Raw genomic sequence first — 22,135 nt, 5'->3', positions numbered from 1 at the left:
GTTTTTATTGTTTGATTATGGATTTGTTTGACAAATAATTTGTTTTGATTTAAAAGTTCATGTTTTTTCATCTGTTTCCGATAAATTTTATTTTTTTAATTATTATGTGTTCCCCGCGTTTAACGCGGGTTATAATCTAGTTATGTTTTAATTCAAGCATTTAAAATAAATCAAAATAGCTTAGTCTGCAAATTTAACTCCAATATAATGGATAAAAAACAATTTTTTTATAATATTATTAATTTTGATGCAATTGTTAACCAATGATTGAGGATTGAGAATAACCCTTGTGCATTATTTTGTTTCTTATGTAGAATGCCCACTCATTCATTCATGTTCTGTCTATAGTGTAAATATAAAAAAACTGACAACATACTTTTTATTAATTTGTTTACCTTAGCATTCCAACTTTCATTTCTCCATTTATAACATTATAGTTAAAAAAATACCCAAAATATAGCAATTTCGTTAAAAAAAACAAAGCCTTTTTCACATGCTATAATTTGGTGGACTTTTTAAAAGTACGACTTGTTGAAAAACATCAAATATAATGTTATATCTAGGTATGTACAATTCCTTGATAGAAAATTTGAACGTATCATAATACCACTCTAGATAAGAAACTCTTCTGTTTTTGGAATAGTTGTCACCGAAGAGACAACTTATAAGGGTTAAATAACAACATACTTTAACTTAGTTGTTTGTTATAGCATTCTACTTTCCTATCAAAACATTTTACCATTCTAATTGCAAAAACGACCTACTTATATCATTTAAAAAGCTCTCAACTTTAGATCGAAAACCTTCATCCAAAGAAATATGTTCCACATTCAACCTGCATAAAAAGTGCATACAAACATTGGTAATTAAAGTGCAAAAAAAAAACTTTGGATTTTTTGGATAAGGATACATTGTGATATGGAACCTGACGTATAATTAAGGGGTGATACTGATAGTAATTAAATAATTAATAAATGCTTACCCTGAACAAGTAGTTTTCAGGGGATAATGACAGCTTTTGTCCCTTCCCAAAAAACATATCAACAGATGGGAAAGTTTTCGAGAGCTGTGAAACATCATTGAAAATAAAAAGATTTATCATTTTCATATTATTATTATTATTACTATTTACTTTTATACAATGATTAATGTTAAATAGATAATAAACATTACCTTCCAGCACACGACAAGCAAATGTCATTATAACTTGGATCAGGTCCTTTGATCACATGAACACCTTCAAGTTCTTTTAAGATCTACATATAATATAGAGATAATCAATAATAAAATACTACCCATTTGATAAAATATTGCATCTAAATGACCATTTTACCCTTACAAGAAGGGCAAACAGGTAAAGGGTTGGTATCTTGATACATAAAGAAAAGGAATCACTTATCACACCTCCATCAACAAGTTGATCAACTATGCTTAAATCACCACGACCTAATCCCATTATTCCATCAGCATGTTGAGTGTTGACTGTAAAAATCACCTGTTTCTCTGTTTTCACAACCAAAAACTGCTCGCTGAGGTTGAAGATCACTTTGGTTGCCAGATGATATGATGTCTTCACCAAGAACACCACTGCTGGAACTTATTTCTCCATATTGTCTTTCGTAGATGCATTGTTCTTTGTTGTTATCACAGGTGCAATCGATGTTGCATTCCACAGGCTTGTAGGAGGTGGATGATTCTGGATCGAACTTTGGATCCTGGTAAATGTAAATCAATAACATTAACAAACAGGTGATTGCTCTATGTCAAGACTTGATTCTCTGATTTCTTTTTGTTCCCTGTTTGTGATTTTAGTGTCACCCGATCACAGGATCATTTTTGGTCTTTCCATGATTTATATGAGTGCCAAAATAGGTTTATATGGTGATCTAATAACCTTCGCTCCTAGTGCCATAGAGCTTTGGAGAGGATTCAGTTAGAGATTTCTATATCTATCAAATCTTGCAAATAACACCATCTTTGGCATAGGCATATCTCGGAAAATAAGCTCATCAGCCAATGTTCTTGATCTGAAAAAATTGATTTATTTGAGGACTTAAATCAAACATGTGGTGTGCGACATGAATCCATCTTTCAAATGATCAAAACACATTAAGAACTTTAGAATCTGTCTTTGAAACAGTAGAAGAAATGACTTTAACACAATCGAGGGCACCATTCTTAACTTTAGATTAAATTCATTATGCATCCAAACCTTAACCCGACTCCTTCAGTTTTAGATTAAATCCATCTAATTGGAGTTCAAAATTTCAAAAAACAGATGATTAATCAAATCAGTTTGATAGCGAGATTATGTGCTTCTGTGTTTGTGAATGTGGACAGAAAGGAACGAAGAAGATGAAGAAGGCTTTTTCAAAAAATACATATATTGAAGGAGAAATCGCTAATGATATAAGAGGTGATACTTAATTTGTCAAGACTTGATTCTCTGAAAATACATATGTTAAATTGGTGTTCCTATTCGGAACCCTAATTATATTCTGAACATAAGCAAATGCGTAGATAAGATCACATAAAGCTTCAAGTACCTTCATGATGGTTGTCGTCGGCCTCACCAAGTTTTTTCACAAACAAAACTCTATTGCACATACGAAATCCTCCAGAAGCCGGAGTCGATCATCGTTATAGGGGAACGCAGTCGATCCACCATTGATCTCCACTTCTACCAGAAATCTCTTGACAATCGCCGGTGAATTTTAAGTCGACGGTTGAAAACGAAAGATGGAAGTGAAAGCCCTAAACTCAGAAAGAGAAAGCCCTAAAATCTACCTGTTGATTGAATAATGTGGGGTATTCTGTCATCTTGTTGTAGGCGGTGGAGAGGGAAGCACCAATGAGATTAGAAGAGGTGTACGACGGTGTAGATTAGAACATGTGTCGGCTTGGCCGATTGAAGTAGAAGCGAATGGTTTCTCTGTTTCTTTAGGTTAGATCGGAAGAAGAGATAGAGAGCGTAACAACGAACGGAAGGCAACATTAGGCAAAGGCAAGGGGTGGTTTTTAGGTTCAACCAACCATGATGTCAACAAATAATCTAAGGGTCTAGAGTACAAGATTGAAATGTGGATGGCCCTGATTTCTTAAGTGGAGAATTTAAAGTTCTCTTTTAATAATATTTAGCTGTTTGTTTTTTCGAAGCGAAAATGTTTTAAGTCTGCGGACCACCTCTGCAATCCTCTGTAGTAGAAGAGGTGGAACAAAAGGCTGCAACATTTAATAAAAAGTCTGTTTGTTTTTAACGTCTGCAGACTGCTGCAGTAAGTTAAAGTAAGGCGCGAAGAGGTTTGAAGCAGTTGGTTTAGTGCTGCGCCACGCAGCACACGCGCAACAGTTTTTAAGTCAGAAGTCTTCAGAAAAACAAACAGCTGCGAAAGGCCAAGTGTTGCGCGTGTGCTGCACGGCGCAGCAATAAGTGGTCTGAAGTGGTTTTTTTAAAAAAACAAACAGCACCTTAGAGATTAGAGATTTGGGTAAACAAGATATTGAAGTGGATTAGGATCTATGCACGTCTTACAATACTTGTATCAAGACCCAGGAATAAATCTTATTTTCTTGTCCACTTAGCTATTTATATTTGGGGTCTAATTAGTTATCCTCCAGAGTACGTCAATTCTCAACTTAGGGGAATATTAATACCATGCTTCGGTTTCTTTTTCTCCAAAAATCATTTCAGATATGGTGCCGTGCTTATAATACAATAATACTTAAAAAAAATCATAATCTAAAATTTATATCGACTTAAAAGAGATTTATCATGCCCAACTAAGCAATTAAGAATCAAACAAGAAAAATGTTAACCAAAAACATAATAATAGCAAACAAAACACTTTGATGAGCTACTTAAGAAAAAGTCGAATTATTTTAAAGGAAAAAGTGAAAGAAACCGAAAACGAAATAAATAAGTATAGAGTATAGAGGGTTGAAGAAAAAGAAGATCAAAACATTCTACCATAGGGTCTGAGTTCCCTGGGGAGGCTATCAAAGTTGCCGGAATTGACATCGGATTGCAACATGGGTCTCATCCCGGATTTCCACTGGATTCCATCCGCTAAATGTTCTTTATTGGGTGTCAGCATTACATAATTCGGATCCGCTCTTTGGTAACTTGCTTCTCTTACATTATCCACACGAAGACCAACTCCAAAACATGTCTTTCCTATAGTTCGATCTCGCGTAGCTGCCATGCCATCATATTTAATTAAATCACACTTTTTATTTATTTTTACATACCTAACTTATTGGATTTATTAAAACATATTGGAGTCAAGTTCAAATAAGAACTCGATCACAGCCCTTTGATCAAATTCATCGGATGGCTAACGGTTACAAAATGGTGGGCCCCTATAAATCACGGTCATCTGATGAATTTGATCCAAGGATTTTTTTAACGTGGCGGATTTTTTTGTCAAAAGATTAAAATTTTGAATATTATTATATATATTTCTTATATGATCATTTAGTAATTATTAAGACAATAAAATATTAACTTTTTAAATAATTAACAATTATAAACTATATATATAAATCATCAAATCTTAGATCTTTGATTAATTAATCTTCAAATATGTGAAATATTCGATCTTTGAATGGGGAATTTGGGATCAAAAATATGAAACATCAATTGGAAGTTTTTCTTAATAACGGAAATCATGTAATTTAAAACTCAATCATTCTTCAAAAGTCTATGTTTGTTGTATTGTGTGTTTGTGTGTAGCGTAGATGAATCCTTTGCATTGAAGTTTATGGCTAGTAAAGTTACCTGTGACATTGAAACTGAATGCAGGTTTCCACCATGACTTAAAAGCTAAAGACAGAGATGAACAAAGAGGGCCCACTTTTCCCTGGAAGATATATTGGTAAATTAATACTATAAATTATTATTAAACAATGGTTATATAATTAGTATATGAAATTAAATAAAAGGTACCTTGAGCAAAATGTTTTTATTGGCTTGCCAAGATGCAGCAATATTAAAGGTGGAATTGTTTGATGACTTTTGATCATCCACCCTGTGTTTGTTAACAAATATAAGGACTTCTTTAAGTTACACAGAGTATTTGTTATGTGGATAGATTTCACATTTTTAAATTTACCTTGTTTGCAACTCGAATCCAAAGTCTATGTAATTAGTGATTCCAATTATTTCATTCTCTTCAAGTGGATTCTTCACCTACATAATTAAAAAAAAGTTAATTCAAATTTCAGACTTCTTGACTTTATATATTACTTCCTTGATTCCGACATTGGAACATAGTAAAAATCAATGTTCTTCAAGTGACAAATCTCTCTATCAAACTGGGGTTTTTCAGGTTATTGGTAGGTTGTATATTTCTGACATTTGCCCTTATAACTAATATACTTTGCAAATGGTGTAGCACTATTAAATTAAATTAAGATGTTGATGAAATGACTCAAAAAATCAAACTGTTTTTAACTAAATGGGACACTTTTACAAATTACAAACACTAGGTATGTAGGTATGCTTATGTACCAAATTATTCTATGTAACTCCTGCTCTATTAATGTAAAACAGAAGATTCACATGCACACACACACACATAATATATATATATATATATATATATATATATATATATATATATAGAGAGAGAGAGAGAGAGAGAGAGAGAGAAGAGCATACCCTTCGTTGGACCACCACATGCTGATAGAAAGAGGCTATGAACTGCAATTAAAGTGTTTATAAATAAACATAAGTACTTAAGTTTTGATGGAGTAATTATCATAGCCAAATAATAAAGGGTTAACTACAAAAAAAATGCAATTATAGTTTTAATTACCCATTCGATGTACTAAACTTAACAATGTTTTTAGTATTTTCTGTATAACATCGAATAAAAAGGTAAAAAAAATGTTACATAAACTTGTAAAATTGTAAAAATGGTAAGTTTGTTATATTAAATGTTCAGAAAAATGTATATATGTTGCATCAATTAATAAAATGGTGAAAGTATATCACTATATTGCACATTTTTGCAATTAACACAATAATAATAAGCACATGAATGGGTCTTTTCATATGAATAGAGAAGTATCCAATCACAGACCAGAAACATGTGTTATCAGAGAGGCATTCAAGTAGAACACTAAAAATAAATTTTGACATACGAAGAAACAGAAATAAAATGGAATCTGAAAAATGAAAATAGAAATAGGATAAAGGAAAAAAAAAAATGAAAATGCAAGAATCATAAACACAGAAAAACCTGGGAATTTTGAGCATATTCAAGACCAAAATTAAATGAAGGACTCAATGGGCTGCCTGATCCAAGTCCATATCCTATTGCACAATTCCAATTCTTCAAATTTTTATACTTTGCACCATCCTTCTTTTCAACTATTCAAACACAATAACCATTACAACATGTCAATTTAAAATTTTGCATAAAAAGAATACAATAAATAATATTATTAAAAGATATATATATATATATATATATATATATATATATATATATGGTTAAGACTTAAGAAAGAATCTTACATTGAGGATCATATTGCACCCCAGCAGTTAATCTCCCTATCTTGCTCACCAGCCATGCAGATTTCGGGACATCATCTCCCACTACATTCAAGAAATTGTTTTTTTTTTTTTTTTTTTTTTTAACTCAAAAAAAATATATATATTTATTTTTTATTTTTTGTCAATGCATGTAACATACATGAATATGGCAAAAGTGTGGCTCCAAATGATAACCTTGATGAGCCATATCTCAAACCCATTGTTCCATAGTCTTCTGGAGATACTCTGTATGCAAAGTGAGTTTTATGAGTGAGTAGAAATTAGAAAACCATAAATAAGAAAGAATAATGGAATTGAAATAAAAAAAAAAAAAACAAGATGAATAAACCTCTGCTTTTTAAGCACTGGAAAAATGCCAAATGCTCCAAAACCATATTTCGGGTAGTATGCACATGCTCTCATGAGTAAAATCCTGAAAGATACGGACATGTAAGAACATAAGAGGAGGATAGGATAGTAAATTAGTAATAAAAAAAATAAAACTCACTCTAGATACTTACGGATCAGAACTTGATACATATAGATCTGTGAAGGTGTGAGGATCATCAACATCACTGTAAGAACATAAAGAATTTCCTTTAGAAAGAAATCCAAAAGAAGAAAATGTAAAAAAATTTGGAAATAAATAACTCTTTATAATACCTTTGCCAACGAAATAGTGCATTACCAACAATTGGATCATCAGGCTTGTTATCAAGAGGACCTGAAACCTGAATGAGGGTTAAGGAACTTTTCATTCACATTTGGTATAAAAGTTGACTCAAACTCCAAATGAAAGATAAAAGACAATATACATAAATAAATGGATTAGAAGAATGTTTGGAAAGATTGTAAGTGATTAACAGGTTTGATGGATACAGTTGCTACTAAATCGACATGACGATCATCAACTGGCTTCAACATAAATATAGTACTAAAATGATTTGCTGCATCAAAGTAATCTTCAAAGAGGCTTTTTAAGGCAAGCTTTCCAAATAGCAGATTATATGATGGCTCCAACATCCTGCATCACTTCAAAATGAACGGATTATAATCAAAACCAAATATCTAGTTGATATCCTAGTAGAAAAACAAGCTTCTTGGCTAGATTGTGATACATGAAAGAGGTGCAATGTGATTTAGCATTGCTGTGAAAAACTAAATCAAACAATCAACAAATTTTTAGCAACTAACTACGAAGATCAATACTTCCATCTTCCAAAGATGAACTTCTTGATAGTTGATACAGAATATATAAATCAGTAGGCCAATTCATAGATGAAACAGTGGGAATGAGAAAAGCATGCCACTTCAAAAGGCCATAACATTTCATCACATGGAGCTATGGGTACAAGAAAGCCTTTGGCCCTCCATTGGCTCAAAAATCAAAATCCATCGTTTGGTGCCCTAATTTCAAATTTCCCTAATGTAGATAACATGAAACCCTGGTGTTCCTCCAATCACATATTATTTTAAAGCCTGAATTTCAATATTTTATACATGATTAGGAAATTTAAACTTTGATGTTTGCCAGAAGATTCCAAAAAATAGTAGTGTGCTTGATTAAGAACCATATAAGGTATTGATAAAATATGTCATTTTTCCTCAGAAAATGTGTTTCTCTAGGGTTTGTCACAAAGTATCTGAAGTGCCAACCTCCCACGCAGGTTCCAAATTCTTTAAACAACGAGTATAAGTTACATATCATAATGCAGCATTCAAATCACTAACCCTGATTACAACGAAATCATGCTTTAAATTTTCGAAATTTTAAAATCAAATCAACACACCAAAAAATCATGAATCTATACTGCAATTGAACCAATTGAAGGGAGTAAATATAGAGAAGACCTTGTACGAGCAGCAAGCGGAGGGAAATCGAAGAGCGGCGGAACCAACACCATAGGCGGTGGAGGCCCTTTGGTCAGCGACAATAAACCACCCATTTTTTAGTTTCTCACAAATTAATTTCGCTTTCTCTCTTAAGAAATTCGTATAGGGTTTCTGATAAACATTTCTTTCTGAACAGGTTGATCGATCAGACAAAGCAAGGAGTTCGTTGGGAAGCCATGAACTTCTGAACCCTCCCCCGCGCATTTCTGATTTAACTGAACGACTCTTTCTGTCAGTGACGTGGCACGTTTTGGAGGAGAGCCTTGGGCCTCGTTGGCAAAACAAATTGGGCTCAAACTGGGAAAGAAAGATAATTTTTTTAGAAAGATAGAAAATTAGAAATTAGTTGGGTGTTTTGGATTCAAGCCCAAATTTATTATGTAATGTGTAACTGGTCCTTTAGTTTCTTGCTAGTGTGATTTATAAAATATTCTTGTTGTAAATCCATCCTAGTTCTAATGCCATGATTTATAACAGTCTTTTATGTCTTTTGATTTTCTAGAATAATGTTTAAGCAAAAGGGGTTGTTGTTCATGCATAACATCCCAAGTTCTTGGTGCCACTTTCACATAGAACTAGGCTGAATTAGTATATAGTGGAAATATAATAAAGTACAAGTAAAGGTGGATTGTAAGGGTACTATCTAACAATTAGAAGTCTTTGATTCAGTTCTAAACATAACTCGTGTTGACTCAATCAAGTCTTGACTCGATCAGATTTAATTTGGTCCTAGACCATCAAATAACCCATTATTTTGATTCTTAATTTCTTAGTACTCTTGTTCATTTTCCTTTCAATACCACGATCTTAGGAACTTGTGTTATCAAAATCCCTCCATTGAGGGGATGTTTGATAAAACCGAATCATTTAATGTTGAATGATTCCAATCTCTTGATGGTTCGGAGAAGATAGTGCTCCTTAACCATTCATAAGTCATTCAAAAGATTTTGATTTGTTTAGAGGTTGTATCAAACATCATGAATATTGGGCTATTCAAATATGACATCTGAATAGTTTCATTTAAAGGTAATCAAACAACCTCCAAGTACTCTACATTCCCAATTAGAACATCATGATGTACCCCCCCCCCCCCCCACCCCAACACACACACACAGAGAGAGAGAGAGAGTCTAAGCCAACATTTAAACCAAAGTCTCTCATGGCTACTTAAACATCATATATTTCATTATCCTCATCATCAATGAAATCACTACCCTCATTATCGTCACTTTCCATCACTACCTTCACTATTTTCATCTATCACATATATGTCATCCATTATTTTGTCGATATTCATCTCCTAATAAGTCGTACGATTCTCAAACTCATTTACTTAGTGGCAAATCCAAAAAAAAAAAAAATTCGTTGGAAACCTAGTGATTAGTTATATGCATGTAAAGTTAGTAAAATTGGGTGATTATGTCAAAATTTTCTAAAATCCACATGAAATCTAAAGCAACAAGAAATTTCACATTATGACGTTGAGATTATTAACCTATTGTCCGACTTTTAATTCACATCAATATTAAAATCATACTTAACGTAACAAAGTGTGTATTTTCCATGTTAATTGTTTAACTGTTTTTGATGTTATCTTAATCAATTCTTTTCATGTTTTTTTTTAATAAATTTAGAGAATCTTTTTTTTATCTTCCAGTATCATACACCATTTGATAATGTCCTAAAATTTTATGTTAGAGTACAATACTCAAGGAGAAACAAATTACTTGATAAAGGTCGAGGACCACGACCAAACCACAATGCATACAAGCACACCATCACACCAATTTTACATAATTTTTTGGTTTCATTCGTACTAAAAAATATTTTTCAATAACGTATAACATTTCGAAACATAGTTCTTATACATTAAATTAAAGATATAATAATATATTTGATGCTTTTCTCCTTTTACTTTAAAAGCACAAACAATACATTAAACATTAAACGTCATTTCCATTAACAAAAGCTTAGCATGTCGAATTTAAAAAGTTAGTTCGAAATTAAACGGGATAAACAATTTAATATTTTATTATACTCAAACATCTACATTGGAGTAATCTATACTCATGTTTAGTGAATTAGAGCACGCATATCGGCCCTTTCAAGGTCCTTTTAAATGTATTTGTCTCTTGCAAAGATAACAAGATATTTATTGTTCTTTATTTTGACATTAAATTTGATAAACTAGATCACTTATTATATAAAGTAAAGGTCATTAATTCATATTTTATTAAATTTTCAGCTAAATTTTATATTTTAAATGAGTTGATATAAATATAATTATGTAAGTTTGGCATATTTTTAAACGTACATATATTAAAAATCAGTAAAAAAAAAAGTAAACGTGTAAACATGACATACTTTGACTTACTTAAGACGTAAAATACACAGAAAAAATGTTCGTTTCAAAGCACATCAAAGTCGCTTTTTATGTAACTTTCTTTGTTGCTATCTCATTAAACAACTTTCATCAATTTGATCACTATTTTTTTGTTGTTGACCTTCTTTTTTTGATGTTTTTCTTTTTACCACTCTCGTTCTTTTAAAGTTTTTGCGTATTTGTTCATTATATTTATTTTAAGATTTCAAGATTAATATGGGTTTTCAAGAAGATGACAAGAACTAACAACAGGATCCTCCTTCCTGAAGGATTCTAGGGATCCACAAGCTTTGGGCTCCAGATGAGCCCCCAACTGTCCTGCTTACAATCCGGCTCGAAAGACCCTGAGATGACCATCCAAGAGTTCCAAAATCCCTTCCTGGACTGAACCAAAGAACACTGGGGTCCATTCTGAAATACCGTGAATAATCTCCGATGAGGTGAACTCTCGCCTCCGCGCATCGATCGGCTCAGTACATGCACCTGAGCTAGAACCATAACCTAACCCCCCTTCCTGAGTGCTCAACATCATACCGAAAACAATATGAAAACGATCTGAATATACCCAAGAATCCTCACCTCACAGGCTCCCTAGATTCTCCAAGACTCTCCCCGATTCGAGTATGGATCCTGTGCTTTCAGTACTACGGGCCCAATACTACCTTCCACACATATCCATACTTTCCTCAAGAATCCTCCTGAATCCTCTAGGTCATTTTCTCAATCCATACACCACACACTCGCTAACCAGTAGAACGAAACCCACTGAAGCAACTCCCCAGGCTTTCCTAGGTTCCCGACCTCACCCTGCCATCAGCTGCTGAAGAACTCCCCATAATGCCAGTCACCCACCTCATGAATACAATCACATGCAACAAGGATTAGATAATCCTTCGAGTAACAGACTCATCCCTACAACGGTTGGACTTAGACAAGAGTTGGGGAATAGGGTCAAATCCATCACTCTGAGATTATTCAACCCTTGTCACATGTGACTTGACATATTCACTTAGTAGCTAACTCCCATCACCTAAGAGTGCTAGCAAGCAACATTCGTGTAGTAGCACTCCAATCCACATAATAATCACAAGCATCCAATCCCACATACTACCATCCATACTAGGAGCTCCCACTCCCGCTACTGATTGCCTTACACATCCAAATCATACCCAAACCAGCATCCCACACTTTCTAGGCTACTAAACATCATATAACAGGCCAACCTATCACTGGCTAATCAGAACTAGCATGCAAGTCTACAAGCTCATACAATAGGCATACAAGGCATCTCTCCTAGCATTCTATCATGCAAAAACTGAGCAGATCCTTAGCCCTAACTAGCATGCGATTCACAAATTCACAGATCAAAGCATATAAGATAACATGTATGGGTATTTTGGGAAAATTTACTTGAGCTCGGCTGATTGCATGCACCACACCCTTTCTTCTTTTAGAAAAATCCCTTTCTAAAAATTATATTTCTTTTTCAAAAAAAAAACTTTACCAAATCCTCAGTTTGAGTTTAGACACACCCGAGAGTGTGCCTGAATCCCTCAAACCAAGGCTCTGATACCAACTTGTAACGTCCCAAAAATAATGACATAAAATTTTTGTTTTTGGATTAGTAAATCGTTAATACTTAACATTTCCATGAAACCAAGTTAATTGAGATTTATCAAAACATCGTCAAATCAGAGTAAATCACAGAATGCGGAAACATGCGGTGTGTGCTCTGCAATCATCCCGAGCTCTTCCATTTGAAAACGGGAGTACCTAAACATAAACTGAAAACCGTAAGCACAAAGTTTAGTGAGTTCCTCAAACTATCACATACCATACATACACAAATAAACACATAATGGGCCCCGCCCGACATCGGATCCCGTCCGGCATCGGGCCCCGCCCAGTATACATGTAAAACATATGAACATATAGACATATAAACATATCAATACATAACACATGCAATAATCATGAAGATACATAACATACAGAATGGTCATCAGGCCCCGCCCGACATCGGGTTGTACCCGGTAATCTTAAGAACACATACAGATAACTAGCATACAATACACTCATCAGGCCTCGCCTGGCATTGGGCCCCGCCCGGCATCGACCCCTGCTCGGTAAACATAAAACATATAACACATGCAAGATTCACGCATACAACAAGCATACTAAACATAACAATCATGGGTCGGCATTGGTGCCTTCGACCCACTAAACATAGAGAGGAGACTTGCCTCGCACTACTGAATCTAACAGAAAAAATCTATGGCTGTTGGCCCACAAGAATCTTGCACTATCAATCACAAGTTAAACATCTGTAACGCCCGTAGATCCGGGCTAGTCAAATTAGAGACAATGAACATCAAAAATGAGTTTTTGATGGAAGATTATTTAGAAGGAGTATTCTTAACCAAGTGGTAGTATATGTTCTAAGGGTTCCGTACATATAAAGAACGCGAAAATCCGAGTTATAACGAAGAAGTTATGGTCCGTCGAAGTTTTGCTGCAAAACCGGCACGGCACCGGGAGACGTAAATAGTGAATTTACGATAGAGGACTTTTTAGCCTTAGTGATCTAAACAAAAGTTGTAGTATATGTTAAACCAAGAACATACAAAAAAAAAGAACGCCCAAATCTGACTTCGTATGAGGAAGTTATGATTTTTCTAAGATTTGGCATAGCAGTACACGACCCGAAACTCGAATTTTAGTTCGAGCGGTTTTTGGCTTACGCAACCTTAATGAGACTTGAATATCTCATTAATAGGAACTCAACGGTAAAAAGACAGACGAAAACGGAGTCTGTATGAAGGAGTTACGAATTCTTCGTGGTCATTTAATAGTCTAATCTCATCCTACTGTTAAATTTAAGATCGGTCGAGAATTAGCCGATGGAGTCTAAATGAAAGTTGTATATCTTGTTTTTACCTACGCGTGGAAAAAAAAACGTCGAAAACGGAGCTCGTATGCGAAAGTTACGGGGTTTAGAAATCGGCAAGGTGCTGGTGCAAAAGGGGTGACGTGGCTGATTATGGGCCAAGGCTTTCTCCCCAAGGCAAGCCACCAGAAGGTGACATGTGGCATGGACTCGACGAGTAGGAGGACCTACTCGACGAGTAGAGCTGTTTTCCAGCCTATAAATAGAGGTGTCGGGTTCCCTCATTCTTCACACCTTTCCAAACCATTCTTTCTCTCTCTAGACTCTCTCTCTAGCCCCCAAACCCCCCCTAAGCCTAGGTAAACCCCCTAGCACCCGAAGGAAGCCCCGAGGCTCCCGGAGTCCCGAGAAAAGAGCCTTTCAGCTCATAAACGCTGCTCCAGCGAAGCCCGGTTTTGAGAAAAAACCCGCTGTAAGTGCGCTACGCCTAACCTATCTTTAGTATAACTTATGTTTTAATATAGTAATGTTATTAGGACCTTATAATAATTATTTGGGCTATTATTATGAGTTATATAGTGTTGTTTAACGCTTATATAATAGTCATAATAGCTAGACTATTAATTAGTCGCAGTTAACGTTAGACTAAACCCTAGTGGTAATGATACTAGGTTTTGTCGAGCGAAATTGTTTTAAGAAGTAACGAAGCGCTGTCCGAATTCAGAATCACCACCTTATCAGGTGAGTGCATAGTCCCTTTCATCTTACACATAGATATGAAGTATTTAAGATAAATTACATGCTATGTGTGCATATTATCTGTATACTTGCTATCTATGCTGGATGAACGTTTTTATACATGTTTTAACTGATTTAAACTGTATACGTATTTTATATCTACAAATATGTTGGGTATAACATGGGTAGATGAATGATGAGAGATAAAAGATGATGTGAGTAAACATTGGCAGCTATAAACTTAGTGCCCAATAAATAAACATCGGCAGCTATGGACTTAATGCCTATTGGACAAACGATGGTAGCTATGGACTTAGTACCTATTAGGTAAACATAGGTAGCTATGGACTTAGTACTTGTTAGGTGTTGGTAGCTATGGATTTAGTACCTGGTAGCTATCGACTTAGTACCTGTTAGATAAACGTTGGTAGCTATGGACTTAGTACCTACACTGATAGCTATGGATTTAGTACCCGATGAAGGAACTTTTGCAGCTATGGAATTAGTGCATTGGCAGCTATGGACTTAGTGCTGGCCTTATAACCCTGGAAGCAAGGGACTTCGGAATAAACGAATAGATGACTCTTAGGGTGGACCCTTGAGAGTAAGGAAGATAATGAGGATGGGTAAATGGGGTTGATTGTTTGTTGTTTAAACATAATAATTATATTATTGTGGGTTGAAAACCCTATGTACTCACCAGGTTTCCCAACCTGACCCACTCAAGCTTATTTGTATCACAGGTGTCGATACGAAGCTACTTTACACTGAGAGATTTAAAAGAGATGTAGATCACTAGTGTAAATAATGTAAGTTCTGTTTATGCTTATGTTTCTGTATTGACAATGACATCCCAATGTTTTGAAAATGAATAAAAATACATTTCCTCGGAAATGCTTTGATAACCTATTTATCATGTTTTCTGGGAACAAATTCCGCAACATTTTTGTTAAAAGAAGTACTCTGATTTTTATAAAGCATAAACAAAATCGGTCTTTTCTGGCCGTGAAAATGGGGATGTCACAACATCCATCAATAATCGGATCCGACCCACACTATGTGTCCAAACCAGGGTAAAAGACCTTTTTACCCTTTTTGTATCTTGGCTCAAAACCAAGGCTCCATTCAACAATCCAAAGGTCCAATCTCCAGATAAACACCCAAGGTCAACCCTGATCACACTTCTAGTCAAAGTCAAAGTCAACAGTCCATGTTGAACAAACACGTCGTGTTGCCTCTTGGACACACTGTGTTCCTCCCTCATCTGGATAATCAGGAAAACTCCAGCCAACACGCCGTGTTTGCCCGCGTTTCCACACCTTAATACATTAAGCTACATTCTCCGATTCCAAGAGCTCCAAAGCTCAGATGTAGTCCAGAATGAGACTTAGAAGGGTAAAGTTTCCATCTTTACCCATAGGGACTACCAAAAAGGATCCAAACCCAACCAAAAAGGCTTGATAACAAGGGCTTAACCAATAAGCACTTTATCTATAAAAACATAGCCCCAAAACACAGATCTAACTTCCTTAAGCTGGAAAACCACGTAAAGTTGCCAACTTTACGTTTATGCATGTATAAATGAAGCTCTTAAGCTTAAAAGGGATTTAATAATTGACTTAATGCATGCATGACACCATAAATCTCATAAATCTTGCACCTTTATGCTTAAAGGGACCAAAATAAACTCAGATCTGGAATAACAAGCCCTTAAACGACTTCACACTCTCACCAACCCAAAAAGGGATCAAAAGCACAACAAGGCACAAAAAGGAGAGATCTAAACATATACAAGACAAGATTCAAACTTGATACTGATGGGTTTGAACATAACAACATCCTATGTGATCATGCAACCCTAATTGCTTTGGATCTAAGTTTTTCACTAATTGAACATGCAAAAGAAATTCCAAAGCAATAACCCTAATTCTAGCATATATAATTCGAAATTCATATATAAAATGGTTAAGAAGATTAACTTGCTTGTTATATTGTAATAACAAGAATTCCTTGATTGATCTTGACTCTTGAAAGCTTTAGTGCCTCAAATGTTGCAGCTCTAATGGTTCACAAACACCACTAGCAAAAGAATGAGCAGGAGAGAGGATGAAGCTCTTAGAATTTCGGCTAGGGTTCTTCTTAGAAGTGTAGTGTCCGAAAATCCCATGCCTAAGGGTTCTATATATAGTTGTAGGTTGCTAGGGTTTCTGGAGGAAACCCTAATTCCTGCTTAGGGCTTAAGCAGCCCATGGTGATGGGTTTTGAGCATTACATAAATCCTATGGTGCACATGCAAACCCTAAAGCTTTGGATCTAAGCTTCTCTAATTGTACATGCAAATCATCCAAAGCTTGTAAACCCTAATTCTAGCATACAATAAATCGAAAATCTCAACTAAACTAGGGTTAGGAAATTACCTTTCAATTGTAGCTTGAAGATCTTGAGCTTTGAGAACCTAGCACCTCAAATGTGATGCCTCTAATGACTCCCAAACACCAAAGCAAGTTTGATGATCTTGGAGAGAGGGGAAGGAGGCTCAAATTTGACTCAATGATCTCCAGGGTTCAAGTGGTAGCCGAATTGTGAAGCCCTAGGGTCCTTTATATAGGTGAGCTGCTAGGGTTTCAGTCAAAACCCTAATTGGATTGCTTAGGCCTTAAGCAGTCCACAGGAACCTTCCAAAAACAAGGCCTGGACGAAATCAATGTGGGCTTTCCCCTTGATTTCGTCCACCACATTTCTAAGGGATCAACAGCCCAAAATCCAATTATCTTATAGTTGCAATTCCAGTCCCCTAGGTTCAGTTAATATCTCTTGACCACAAAATTAATTCTTAATTAATTCTTGACCAATATTAATTAACCAATATGATTTATCTTTTAATATATTATTCATATAATATATTAATAAACCATAATAACCTCTTTCTCCATTAATCATCCAGTCAAGTTGCTCTGGTGAAGGCAACCCAAAAGGACCATGCTACAACCGGGTCAAGTACATATCAAATATAGTTATTGGCTTAGACACCTAATCCAACAGTCTCCCACTTGGATAAGTCTAATAACTATAGATGCAAGTATGACTTCAAAATTCGATTAGCAATCGTAGCTCTCAAAAGCCGTTGTCGAACTCTGACACGTCCTTTAGATAAGGGATCGTATAATCCTCCGTTCTCAAGATATCGTGTGGACAATCACATGAAACATTGTCATACTTATTGTCCAACAGTTTGTTTCTCGATCTCTGATTTGTCTGACATAGAACTTAATTGAACACATCAATTCAGTCCTGACCGGGACCGACACATAAGTAAAACCAAATCATCGAGGGGCCCAAGATATTGCTTTTACCCTCGTAGGATAAAAGGAACAGATAAACTTCGACTTATATGCTTTTACTATTTACTCATCAAATCATACACAACAATGCGTTTTATAACATCAACTTACTGATGCGTTTACGCATTATCAATGCACAACCAACTTGCAAACAATAAACCATATATCTAGGTTTAAAGACTATATGATATTATTGTCTCACAATCACTCGTGATTAATTCCATGAAGTGATTCAAGTGAGCGCGGGTTTAATCCAATACTCAAATCTTATTTCAAGAGCACTCATGAACGTTGCAACAAACATTTGCTATGTCTAAACACTTAGACAATGTACAAGCCAATTCATGACAGTCTTCTTTCATACCTACTTCCAATTTATGAACGACTGTGGATAGTTTAAATAATCTTATTATTTAGGAAGTCAAAACATGCAAAGTGAAACACTAGTAAATAATTAACACAAGACAATAACTTTACTTATAAATAAAACACCTTTATTTAATCATCAAATGTTAATAACAATTTATCTATTACAAGTTTCTAAAAGCTATCTAATCACTAAAACTAATATCGTCCTTCAACCCAATGTTCCTAGTGTGCTGCAAGTGTTTAACCCTACTCAGTCCCTTCGTAAGGGGATTTGTTGGGTTATCCTCTGACGATACCCTCTTTACTGCGAGGAGTCCCTCTTCTACCCAATGTCTAATGAAGTGATATTTCATGTCGATATGTCTGGAGTTTCCATGATCCCTCGGTTCCTTGGTTAAGGCAACCACACCTTCGTTATCACAGAAGATATCCATAGGCTCCTTTAAGGCTGGCACAACTCCAAGGTCTCCGATGAAGTTCTTCAACCATATTGCCTCCTTCGACGCTTCGCTCGCTGCTATGTACTCTGAATTGCACGTTGAATCAGCTACGGTCTCCTACTTGGAACTTTTCCAAGTCACTGCTCCTCCATTAAGGGTAAAGACCCAGCCCGACTGTAACGCCCGTAGATCCGGGCTAGTCAATTTAGAGATAATATGGGTCGAAAACGACTTTTTGACAAAAGATTATTTAGAATAAATAATCTTAACCAAGTTGTAGAATATGTCTCAAGGGTTACGTACATATAAAGAACGCCGGAATCCCAGTTATAACGAAGAAATTATGGCCTGTCGAAGTTTTTCAGCAAAACCGGCACGGCACCGAGAGACGTAAATAGTGAATTTACGATAGAGGACTTTTTAGCCTTAGTGATCTAAACAAAAGTTGTAGCATACGTTAAACCGAGAACAAACAAAAAAAAGAACGCCCAAATCTGACTTCGTATGAGGAAGTTATGAATTTTCTAAGATTTGACATAGCAGTGCACGACCCGAAACTCGAATTTTAGTTCGAGCGGTTTTTGGCCTACGCAACCTAAATGAGAGTTGAATATTTCATTAATAGGAACTCGATGATAAAAAGACAGACGAAAATGGAGTCCGTGTGAAGGAGTTACGAATTCTTCGCGGTCATTTAACAGTCTAATCTCATCCTACTGTTAAATTTAGAATTGGTCGAGAATTAGCCGACGGAGTCTTAATGTAAGTTGTAGATCTTGTTTTTACCTACACGTGGATATAAAGAACGTCAAAAACGAAGCTCGTATGCGAAAGTTACGGGGTTTAGAAGTCGGCAGGGTGTTGTGTGAAATCGGGCGACGTGGCTGAATATGGGCCAAGACTTTCTCCCCAAGGCAAGCCACTAGATGGTGACACCTGGACATGAACTCGACGAGTAGGACCTCCTACTCGATGAGTAGAGCAGGATTCCAGCCTATAAATAGAGGTGTCGGGTTCCATCATTCTTCATAGCTTCCCAACTTCACTTTCTCTCTCTACTTTCTCTCTCTAAGCCCCCAAAACCCCCCCTAAGCCTAGGTAAACCCCCTATCACCCGAAGGAAGCCCCGAGGCTCCCAAAGCCCCGAGAAAAGAGCCTTTCGGCTCGGGAACACTGCTCTAACGAAGCCCGGTTTTGCGAAAAACCCGCTGTAAGTGAGCTACTCCTACCCTATCGTTAGTATATCTTATGTTTTAATATAGTAATGTTATTAGGACCTTATAATAAGTATTTGGGCTATTATTATGAGTTATATAAGTTTTGTTATAATATCTTTTAACCACTCGCGGTACGGGGAATCTGGTTTAAAGGGCCGCATAGGGTTGTTGGATTTCAGAAGTGCTATATGCCAAAATGGTCCTGTCCTCCGGTGTTTTATGTCTGGCTCCTGTCTGTATATAGTGGTTGAGAAATATTGTTTCATGCTTATATAATAGTAATAATAGCAAGACTATTAATTAGTCTCGGTGAATATTAGACTAAACTCTAGTGGTAATGATACTAGGTTTTGTCAAAGGAAATTTGTGTTAAGAGTAACGAAGTGTTGTCCGAGTGCCGAGTCACCACCTTTCAAGTGAGTGCATAGTTACTTTCATCTTATACATAGATATGAAGTATTTAATATAAATTACATGCTATGTGTTCATATTGTATGTATACTTGCCGTTTATGCTGGGTGAAAAAATTTTATACATGTTTTAAACGATTTAAACTGTATATGTATTTTATATCTACAAAATGTGTTGGGTAAAACATGGGTAGATGAAATAGTTGCTGTGTGACAAAAACAAAATGATGAGAGGTGATATAGACCATGAGATAAGGGTGAGAGGTGAACCATGAGAGAAGCCTTTTACCCAAGTGTTGGCCCCGTCATCTAGCAGAGTATGGATGACAACCACGGACTATTCTAGACAGTCCAGTGGAACACTAGCAGACTCACAACCTGTAGGTGTTATTTGAACTGTGTATTCACCAGCTGTACTCTAAAAACCCATTGACATGTATTGCGAGTGGATTCTCGGAAACGATGATGTCAATAAACAAGATAACCCTGGCAGATGCGCCTAAAGGACTCTACCGACAGAAGCGCCTAATAGAGAACATCATAACCTCGACAGATGAACCTAAAGGACAATACCGGCAGATGCGCCTCATAGAGAATATCACAATTTTGGCAGCTGCGCCTAAGTGATAGAACTAGCAGCTGTGCTTGACAGCTGTATCATTGACAACGATGAACTTCGTACCCATTCCTTAGGATAATTCTTAGGAATGAATGAATGATAAATAGCTGATTCTTAGGGTAGATCCTTAAGAGTAAAGAAGATAATGGGGATGGGTAATTGGGTTAACTGTTTGATGATTAAATATAATAATTATATTATTGTGGATTGAAAACCCTATGTACTCACCAGGTTTCCCAACCTGACCCACTCAGTTTATTTATATCACAGGTGTTGATATGAAGTCACATTACACTGAGAGATTAAGGATATATAAATCACTAGTGATAATGAATGTAAGTTCTGTTTATGCTTATGTTTCTGTATTGACGATGACATCCCAAATGTTTAAAAACGAATAAAAATACTTTTCTTCGGAAATGCCCTGATAACGTACTTATCATGTTTTACTGGGAACAAATTCCGCAACACTTTTATTTAAAATGTTACTCTGATTTTCAAACAAAGCATAAACAAAATCGGTCTTTTCTGGCCGTGAAAATGGGGATGTCACACCGATTGAGAGCGGAAATTGACTCGGTCGGTCTGAAAACTGGCGTCACTATACTCTCGCATCCTTAAGTCATCACTCCCACCGAGGATAAGAAACCATTCCTTAGTCCTCCGAAGGTACTTAAGAATATTCTTTACTGCGGTCCAGTGTGCTCTACCGGGGTTCCCTTGATATCTGCTGACCATGCTCAAAGCGAAGGCCACATCAGGTCGAGTACAAGTCATATCATACATGATCGAGCCAACTACGGAAGCGTAAGGTACTCGACTCATTTCTGTTATCTCAGCTTTGGTACTCGGGCTTTGAGTCTTACTCAACTTGGTATTGCTTTGGATTGGTAACTCCCCTTTCTTGGAATTTTCCATACTAAAACGCTTTAGTACCTTATCCAAGTAAGTACTTTGACTAAGTCATATTAGTCTTTTACTCCCGTTTCTCATTATCCTTATCCCAAGAAGATAAGCAGCTTCTTCTAGGTCCTTCATAGCGAAGCACTTCCCAAGCCAGGACTTAACCTCCTGCAGGGTTGGGAAGTCGTTTCCTATGAGCAGTATGCCGTCCACATACAAAACGAGAAATCTAACTATACTCCCACTGGCTTTGACATATACACAGGACTCATCCTCGCTTCACAAGAAACCAAACTCTTTGACTTTCTCATCGAAACAAAGATTCCATCTGCGAGTCGCTTGTTTCAATCCATAGATGGATTTCTCGAGCTTAAACACTCTATTAGGGTGTTTTGCA

The 22,135-nt window shown here is 36.0% G+C and overlaps 1 protein-coding gene across 5 annotated transcripts; it reads right to left on the bottom strand.

The window, feature by feature from the left end:
• Positions 1-577: 577 nt before the first annotated feature.
• LOC145109488 (beta-galactosidase) lies at positions 578-8,634 on the bottom strand. Of its 5 annotated transcripts, XM_079046659.1 has the most exons (18): positions 8,390-8,634; positions 7,418-7,562; positions 7,202-7,269; positions 7,060-7,113; positions 6,888-6,971; positions 6,699-6,784; positions 6,521-6,601; positions 6,243-6,373; positions 5,660-5,701; positions 5,112-5,188; positions 4,946-5,027; positions 4,778-4,859; positions 2,547-4,195; positions 1,895-2,027; positions 1,405-1,715; positions 1,174-1,256; positions 983-1,066; positions 578-835 (listed from the first exon to the last, which is right to left on the bottom strand). In XM_079046659.1, the coding sequence occupies exons 1-13, from the start codon at positions 8,482-8,484 to the stop codon at positions 3,954-3,956; spliced, it is 1,269 nt and encodes a 422-aa protein (XP_078902785.1). In that variant the 5' UTR covers positions 8,485-8,634; the 3' UTR covers positions 578-835; positions 983-1,066; positions 1,174-1,256; positions 1,405-1,715; positions 1,895-2,027; positions 2,547-3,953. The 5 variants fall into 5 exon arrangements, with proteins under 5 accessions (XP_078902785.1, XP_078902783.1, XP_078902784.1 ...); XM_079046657.1 differs by having other exon boundaries at positions 1,405-2,027; XM_079046658.1 differs by lacking the exon at positions 1,895-2,027.
• Positions 8,635-22,135: the final 13,501 nt, after the last annotated feature.

The sequence above is a fragment of the Lactuca virosa genome, chromosome 4, assembly GCF_052849685.1.
Source record: "Lactuca virosa cultivar CGN04683 chromosome 4, Lactuca_virosa_CGN04683_v6, whole genome shotgun sequence".
NCBI classification, from domain to species: Eukaryota; Viridiplantae; Streptophyta; class Magnoliopsida; order Asterales; family Asteraceae; genus Lactuca; species Lactuca virosa.
The sequence above is the reverse complement of the archived record's forward strand: the minus strand, read 5'-3'. Positions and strand labels throughout refer to the sequence as shown.